At 43.7% G+C, this 9,245-nt stretch overlaps 1 protein-coding gene across 1 annotated transcript; it reads right to left on the reverse strand.

The window, feature by feature from the left end:
• Positions 1–1,046: 1,046 nt before the first annotated feature.
• LOC119659361 (mediator of RNA polymerase II transcription subunit 4) lies at positions 1,047–7,741 on the reverse strand. The gene is made up of 3 exons (XM_038067412.1): positions 7,595–7,741; positions 7,359–7,539; positions 1,047–1,661 (listed from the first exon to the last, which is right to left on the reverse strand). Exons 1-3 carry the CDS (start codon positions 7,660–7,662, stop codon positions 1,155–1,157), a joined length of 756 nt encoding a protein of 251 aa, XP_037923340.1. The 5' UTR covers positions 7,663–7,741; the 3' UTR covers positions 1,047–1,154.
• Positions 7,742–9,245: the final 1,504 nt, after the last annotated feature.

Consider the following 9,245-nt stretch of genomic DNA (forward strand, 5'->3'; position numbering starts at 1 on the left):
GACAATACTTTCCACGTGCCGAACTATCTCTTACGGACATTGAGGAACTATCTGAAGAACCACTCTCTGCTGGAGGTTCAGAGGAGGATGGAGGTTATGTTGGGGGTAGCACAGGGATTCATCCTAGGGCGGAACCTCTGGAACACTACCTATGATAGCCTACTTAAGCTCGGCATGTCAGAAGAGTCGCGCCTGGTCGGTTATGCAGATGATGTCGCGGGGCTTGTTGCTGGACGCACTGTCGAACAGCCGCAAAGCAAATTCGAGATATTTATGGGTAAGCGGATGGATGACTACTTATGGTTTCAACCTTGCCCTGGAAAAAACCGAAGTAGTCATCCTGACTAAAAAGAGAATTCCGACCCTGCATCCCATATCGTCCGCCGAGTCGACAATCGAGTCAAAACCGGCGGTAAAGTACATCGGGCTGACTCTTGACTCGAAGGTGAGCTTGTTTGAACAAATCAAAGCAGCAGCGAACAAGGCTGCAGCTGGAGTTTCGGGATTAAGTTGGCTAATGGCAAATATTGGGGGTCCTACGTCTAGCAGGCGACGTAGTCTGTCCTGTTCTACGGCACAGAGGTATGGGCTGACGCCCTTGGTAAGGAGGTATGTCGTAAGAGTATCGCGCAAATACAGAGACGAGGAGCTTTCCGGGCGGCATCTGCATCTGCGTATCGCACTCTCCCTGAACCAGCCGTGATGGTGATCGCGGAAGTGATACCCTTTGCCCTTCTTGCTAAGTAGTGTCAAGCCATTTACAAGCGTAGGGGAGAAAAGCCAAGGGAGGTGATTGCTCGTGAAGAACGACAACGCACCTTAGACGAGTGGCAACTATATTGGCAAATTGAAACTAGAAGCAAATGAAGTAATGTGACAAGCGGTTCCAGGCTAGCTCTCTGGCGATGGAGAGGTGTTTAGTTGGTAGTCCGTCGACGTACCGAACCGGGAATTAACACTGTGTGTAAATGCATTCACCTACCCTACAACGAAAAAAAACTCAAACCATGCAATCTTAAATTAAAATTTCGATAACAATGCAAAACTTCTTTTGGAACTACATATATTTGCGGTGAATAGATAATCTTAATATTAAACTTACATAAAAAACGTGTGAGCAATATGCCCATCAGAATCAATACCCAAAAACGAAATCATTGTGAATCACTAGAACTTGAACTTGAACTGTCTGTCGACATGACTTCAACATCATCCTGTGACGCCTCCTTATGAGCTCGTGTATCTAGTGACACTGAACTTCCTGATCCGCCCATCATATGCAATTCGCCCAGTTGCCAAGCGAATTGATTCTGAGAAGCCGCGGGAACTTCACCAGTACTTCGATGAATATCATTCGTATTATTTGGTTGTGTGACGCTATGTCCATTTGCATTCAAATCTGACTTTCCCAAGAACCCCACTCGCATTTCAATGTCAGTAGGATAAGGGCGTCTTAGATCCCCTTGCATCCAAGTCAGCGGTGCGCAAATAGCGTTCGATGCACTTATTCGATGGGCATATTTGATCAATTCTTCCGAGGAAACAGGACGTTTATTAGCGCGAGCAATGCTGTTTAGCTTTTGGCGAGCTTGGAAAAGGGCTGTTGATAATATTTGTTCGGCCTCCTTCAATTGCTTTTGAAGCTGATTTATCTCCCGATCCTGCAAAATATAGACAAGAAACATTCCTAATACAGTTATTCATACAAAATTTAGCAGTTTCTAATAATATACTGGAGACAAAATTTTTTTTATGAAAAATGCAATGAATTTTGGCAGTAATTCACAGACAGTGGTAGTATAGGTCCCAAGACGAAACGTGAATTGGTACCCACGATGAAGCATGAAACCTGGGAAATCCTTCTGAACCAATACCAACAGTTCTACTACCACACCCTATCTCCACCTCCACCTCCACGTGGTGATCGCTGGGAGTTCTTTCTTCAGACAGACGGAGACGGAGAAGGATGAAGGCGAGTCTCCCGCGCCTAAAAACGGGACAAAATGTACCAACTGGTCCTCCAGGTTGGGGGTTGGATAGGGATGACAACCCTACACGGGCAACTGATGTTACGAAGTCTCGGACAGGATGGATTTTACAACGGCGAACCCGACAAGTACAACGGATTAACGATTTGCGCATTTTCTCATGGAACGTGCGCTCCCTTTACAGACCGAATGCTGCTCAGCAGCTACCTGATAACCTGTCCCAATATAAGGTTGATGTAACAGAGTTACAAGAAACGTTGAACAGGAACCAGTTTTCTAGCCACTACACCATATATAATATGTGCTCGGAGAAGGTTTCTTAGTTAGCCAAAAAATGGAACCTGCTGTTATCGACAAATATCGAAATATAAGCTCATTAAGGTACACACCCCTACAGAGGACACTACAGTGTCGGAAAGGGACACCTACTACGAGGCAGTAGAACGAATTGTCAAAGCATGTCCCAGGTATGATATCAAAATCATGCATGGAGATTTTAACAGCCAATTCAGACGATATGTTGGCTCTCAAAACTTACATAAAAACACAGACAGCGAGTTATTCAATTAGCAGTGCTGCACGAAATGGTTATTAGAAGTACGTGGTTAGCCAGACGGGACGTCTTTCAATCAAATTGACCATTTGTTAATAGCATATAGGAAGCCAATATAGACTCAGACATGGCATGGTGTTCCGAGCTTGAATAACATCACCTCGAATCCCCTCTGACAATCAGGTGAGAGTCAACGGTGAAGCAAGCCATAAAAAATCCTCCGTTCCACTTCTACCTCGGAAGGTGGGCGTGCATCCCACGTTCTGACCTCTCATATTGCGCTAATATTGCAGTAGCAGGGTCGTACAAAGCCGGTTTCCGAGAATCTCATTGTTGCTTGTATGGTTTATCCCCGCCTTTCCAGATGGGTCTTTCACCTATGCAGCATTAAAATGCAGCTTTGCATATGCAGGTTCGCAAGTTACTGTCACTTCTACATTCGACTCATGAATGATCCGCGAAAGCAGACCTTGAGTTCTCGCTATGGTTAAGGTAAAACTCATCCACCTGACTTAGTCCTACGATTTTCCTCACTCATATATGCCGGACACCTGCCACCAGGCGGTCGTCCATTCTGTCTTTCCCTTTGCACAACACCCATCGTGGGTCTACATTGCTATCCCCTCTCACTTCCTGTACCTTTTCAACCTTCGACGGTATGGCCACATGATTTGCGCTAATTCACCTGTCAGGATTGGTCTGAACATTGAAGTCGATGGTAAACGACCAAAAGGCCGGTCGATAGCTTGATACTCTGGATGGTAATTTAAAAGTCTCGTGCCAGCATCCAGATCAGGCAAATGACAGAGAAAAATGCCACAATCAATCACGAGAGAGCCGACCCCGCTGATGAACAGGACAAAGGCTAAAGAAAAAGAAATGCTGACTAATGCATGCCATTGCAAAGTGATCGAAATCCAGACATTTGAAGCATCTCTTCAGATACACTTGCTTCCTAAATTGGCACATGACCCAACCTTGCCGAGATAATCAATTTAACCGATGATTCCACTGGCGTGCTAATAATTGCGTCGTGTGTACCCTCATATGCCTTCTTCATTTACTTTACCGCACTCTCTTGTATTCCGATAAAATTAAATCGTTCCATTCCTCCCGCAACGCAGATACCCTCCCGTGATGTAAGCTCGTCTAAGTCCTTGTACTCGATTGCTATTCCTAGCACCTTTTTCTCTTGGTCCGTTGACTTTTCGCTGGATTTGTTTAACTCCAACATTAGATCCCATTTCTGCATTCACCTGATACGACTCACACTACCGCCCAAGTCTGTCAATTCCGGATTCGCTTTGATCAGGCGGAGAGGCTTTTTACTATTTGGCCGCTTGCTGGACACCAAGGGGTTCACTAATTTGGTCCCAATTCCATTTCCCCGCGTTATCATCTACTTTATGTTGAGGAAGTGTGACCTGCGTTGTCAAACGAAAATAATAAAGATAGGAGACTCAATGCTGAAGCCAGTCATAACAACGTCCTCCGCAGTGTGATAAGTGCTCTTGACAACCACTTAAAGAACGTTATCAGTGATACGATCATAAACATACTTTGAAATGGAAGAATACTGCACTATCAAAGCACCGGCACGTACAGAGATCTATCATGAACTTCGTCGAGTGGAAAAGCGCCATCACAGACGGAATAAGGAAGCCTAGAAGAACCAACAGGTCGGTGAACTCGCATAGTGCAGGGAGTAAGTTTTAGCAACAAGTCAACAAGATGAGATCTTACACACCTCGATGCTCATCCTGTCGAGACAAAGAGGAAAATCTTATTTCCGACCGAATGGGCAGATTGGATCCATGGCTTGCGTATTTTAATGAACTGCCCCACAACTAGAATATGGCCGAGTTGGAGGTCCATCAACTGAAGACGATAGACATATACTGATACCAGCAACTATGGCAGAAACAGTCCGACCTGAGAGAATTATGACCAAACTGCTTAAATATGAAGGCGACCAATGACGCCAAGCAGTTCAACGACTTATGCTCAATGTGGGAAATATCGAATCAATGCCTGATGACTGACAAAGAGGCATTATCTGCCCCATACATAAAAAAAGTGATATGACGCAATATAGCAATTATAGAGGTATTACGTTGCTGATTATTATCGTAGAACTTCATCGGCCCATAACAAAGAGGCTTCACTCAAGGCAAATGAGGAACAGTAAAACGCAAATCGACTATATTCTCATAAGACGCCGACATTTTACCACTGTCATTGATTGCAAAGCCGTTCCCTATGGGACCATCACACCTCAACATCGGCCGTTGATTGTCGTCCTGTGAATTAAGCCACCGATAAAACAGCGTGAGGAACGCTTTGGCCCGCAGCACATTAAATCGTGGCGATTTCGTGAGAAGAAAGAAGAAACGATCTCATTCGCACGATTACCGACCATTATGAATGTGGAAGAATCGTGGAACCAAATGAAAGACACGATCCACAAAGCGGCCTATGCGACCATCGTAGTCACCAAACAGTTCATCAACCGAGATACTTGGCTTTGGAATGACGATGTTGGAATGAAGGTCCGTGAAAGAAACGCCTCTACCACAAATTTCTCGACGATAAAACACCAGCCAATTGGCAAATTTATAAGAATGCCAACCGGGAAGCAAAGAAAGCGGTCGCTGTCACCCGAGCTAACCATTACAAAAATCTTTACGATAAACTGGACACTTGGGATGGCGAAAGAGATCTGTATCAACTTGCTAAAAGCAGTAACGAACGTACACAGGATATCGAACACTTCTGTTGCATTAATGACAAGAACGGTACTTTGCTTGCCATAGCAAAAATGATCTCGAGCAACTTGTCCAAAAATTGAATGATCGCCTCATGCAACACGGTCTCAGATTGAATTTTAACAAAACTGAATTTTTGACGACCGATCCCCATGAAACAGGCACAATCACAGTCAGCGGCAGTGATCTGCCCAGAACTGAGCGATTTAAATACCTCGGCTCAACGCTATTAGCCAAGGGAGAACTGCGTTATGAAATGGCTTCACGCATTAACGCAACCTGGATGAAGTGGCGTTCCACAACTGGTGTTCTTTGTGATCGACGTATCAACGAACATCTCAAATCTAAAATTTACCGCAATGTTGTCCGGCCAGTCGCTCTCTATGGTTCTGAGTGTTGGCCAACCATAAAGGACAATGAACGGCGTCTTGCAGTAATGGAAACGAAGATGTTGCGTTAGACTAGTGGCGTGACACGTTTTGATCACATCCGAAATGAGGATATCCGCGATCGTTATGAGGTTGCACTGATCGTGGAAAAATTGCAAGAGAGGCGTCTTCGATGTTATGGTGACGCAATTCGTGCCAACGAGAATTCACTCAGGGCCAAATGGCGAAGCCGATCACAACGAGCCGACCCCGCTTGTGATTGGGACAGGGGCTGAAGAAAAAGACTAGGCTGGCCCTGACCAATATGCGAGACCAGATGAATGCAGCAGGATCAATCTCACCAACAACGTTCTAAGGGAAGGAAACATCCTATCGTGAATCCTCTTTGACCTGGTGCTGGGAAAAGTGATCCGTGATGCTCATGTAAATGCGAGAGGCATCTTCCTCTTCAAGTACACCCAACTGCTGGTCTATGCTGACGCTATCGACATCACGGGAAGCACAACCCGAGAAGCAGAATCTACCTTCATCCAGATGGAGCAGGCAATGGAAGATCTTGAGCTACATATTAATGAAAGCAAGGCGAAGTACATAGTGTTAACGACAGCACCAAAAACCAAAGAACCAACAGCATAAAATAGCACTGGTCAAATGAGAGCAATATCTTTATTGCTAGAAGACTACAACTTTGAGACCCTTGATAATTTTTTCCTGTCTAGAGGTGAAAATCACAACCGGTAACCGCTATGACGATGAAATGCGCTTCTTGTTGTGGCAGCTGACTTGCCAGTCCTCATGTATTCCTCGGAGAATTTGGGTTTTTAGCAAGAAAAATTACGACGTCTAAGTCGTGTTTGAGAAAAGAATCCTCGGAAGAATTTTGGCAACCTACAAAAGGATGGACGGTTCCGTAGCCTACATAACGACGAAATTTATGGACAATACCACGACTGCCTGACTGTGGATAAAATCCAGCTCAATAGGTTGCGTTTGGCGGATCACTTAATCTGTATGGGTGGGGATGATCCAGCGCGGAAAGTCTACTAGAATAATATCTGTGGTAAAAAAGGAGACAGTTGGAACGATGACTTAGGCCAGGACGGTATATGCGAAAAAATTGCTGGAAACGACGCTTGCACACTGGATCGCTTGAGGTCAGACAAAACCGCAGAACGACTTGGAACTATTCTAAATTAGTTACAAAAAATATGACTGAAAACGTGAAATTCGTTCATAAGCGGGTATTCCGTGGATACTTCCTTTAGCACCGATCAAAATCCATAGATTTTGAACAGAACGAACATTATACAGGAAATAGCAAATATAAGTCATGAACTAATCGAATCTTTAGAAATACACGAAAATAAAGGCAGACTTGCATGCAAGCAAACCAATGAATAGAAATCCATGTGGAGCAATTTTCCGCTGATTATAGTAATGAACTCGATGTCGTCGGCGTTACATCCGACCAAGATTTCAAGGAGCACAGGTGGGTTGGTGGACAATTGTAGAGGGGAAAATAATTGGCTTTCCATCAGGTTTTGGTGTAAGGAGCTCTACTCGACAACTCAGATGTAAATCAGCGTGGGTGATGACAATAACTTCGAAATTATTGAAGAATATTCAATTAAACCCAGCCAACAATCCCCCACTCATCACCTACCTGTATTTCAACTTGAGCCCTGTAGGCATTCATCTTTTGTTCGATTTTCTCCTGCTCCGCCGCGAGCTGCAGCATTGACCGGAACTCTTCATCTTTCGACACAAGCAGATCAACAAGTGCGGTCGTTTCCACGGCAGGTACTCGCAAATGTTTCGGCGTCATCGCATTTTCTATCAGTTGCCTGCAAAACATTTGATTTCAAAGCAATTCCTCATCCGAATTTCCTCACACTATACTTAGCAATAATTTCGATGTCATCTATCAGGAGAAGGAGCCTTTCCTTCGTACTCAAATGAAACGACATTTCGCTCGAACTATACGAACAACATAAACCGATCCACCGGCAAGCACAAGATGACAGATGACAGCTGACTGATGTCAGATTAATATCTCAATTTCAAATTGTAATAGATTTTTAAAACATTATTTCTGTTTCATTCGCCCCAAAAAGCTCTCAATGGTTCTACTAGAAAATTTGAAAAATGAAACGAAAACGCTGTGCATCTGAATTTATTTTCCGTAGTTTGGAATGCCAATATCGTTGCCTAAGTGTTTTCATCTTCTTGGACAAAACTCACTTTATATTCATATTTATACATCTCTCCTATTGCCTATTGCGGTAATCTGAAACAACGTTTATTCTGACTTAAAATATAATTTGAACTAAGGTTGAAAATCAAGATACTGGGCCCTATATTAAAAAAAGACTATTCATTTTATACTTATTAGAATTAATGAATTGCCCAGTCCGTAATGCGTTTGATTCGCCCGCCACTCATTGACAATTGTGGTGGTTATCTTGAAAATATCCCCGTATTATCTTACCTTAGGTCGTAACCTTCACTAAATCCAATTATCCTATGTTTCCACCTACATTGTCCCAACCATCGTTTGTCGAGAAGATGGCGCTGTTAGGTGTACAAATTCTAACATTATCCATTAAGGCTTACTGGCCATACCCGCCACACCCACCCAAATTCACGCGGGTAACTGCTACAACGAAATCACATGTCCCCATTGGCACACGTGAACTCGCAAACTCGTAAATGCTGTTGAGTCTATTGAACTCAAATTATCTCTCAAATAGCATATTTTCCTATAAATAAAGAGTTTATAATCTAAAAAATACTAACCTATCACAGCTCTATATACATCTGTATCAACTATATCTATACAGCCGAACCTCTTCTCCTTTTCTTTAGCCTTTGTCCCGTTCACAAACGTCGTGATCCGTTACGCCATTTGATTCTATCAAAGACTTGATCTGCATGCAATCGCGAGGCTTTCAAATCCCCATCCAGCCACTGTTTTTTCGGGCCCTTTTTCGCTTACTTAAGTGAATTCTCCTTAGCGCGAATTAGGTGAGCGAAGACCCTCTCTTGCGATTTTTCCGCGATCGGTGCAACCCCATATCGATCGCGGATATCCTCATTTCGGATGTGATCAATACGTGCCACGCCACTAGTCCAACGCAACATCTTCGTCTCCATTCTCGCGAAACGCCGTTCATTGTTTTTTATGGTTGGCCAACAATCAGAACCATAGAGGGCGACAGGGCGGACGGCATTAGGGTAAATTTTAGATTTGAGACGTTCGTGTTTACGTCGACCACAAAGAACCAGTTGTGGAATGCCACCTCATCCAGGTTATATAGCTAATAGCATTGAAATTGTTCAGTTCTGGGCAAATCATTGCCACCGGTCGAACAAATTTAGTTCTATTCAGATTCAATCTGAGAACGTGTTGCATGAGACGATCATTCCATTTTTGGATAAGAGGTTCATATAATTTTTACTATTAGACGTTAGCATAAAGCAGTGTATAGCGCATTGGAAGTTGGATGTCCCATGGGACAGTGTCCATAACAAGAACAAAGAGGAGTGGTGA

The sequence above is a fragment of the Hermetia illucens genome, chromosome 6, assembly GCF_905115235.1.
Source record: "Hermetia illucens chromosome 6, iHerIll2.2.curated.20191125, whole genome shotgun sequence".
NCBI lineage: Eukaryota > Metazoa > Arthropoda > Insecta > Diptera > Stratiomyidae > Hermetia > Hermetia illucens.

What these genes read in the sequence shown, in the direction of transcription:
- LOC119659361 (XM_038067412.1), bottom strand. Translation starts at nt 7,662, where the DNA reads ATGTCGTTTCATTTGAGTACGAAGGAAAGGCTCCTTCTCCTGATAGAT. An exon ending in GACATCGAAATTATTGCTAA is followed by an intron (nt 7,540 to 7,594) that starts GTATAGTGTGAG and finishes AATGTTTTGCAG; the next exon opens with GCAACTGATAGAAAATGCGA. An exon ending in GGGCTCAAGTTGAAATACAG is followed by an intron (nt 1,662 to 7,358) that starts GTAGGTGATGAG and finishes TATATTTTGCAG; the next exon opens with GATCGGGAGATAAATCAGCT.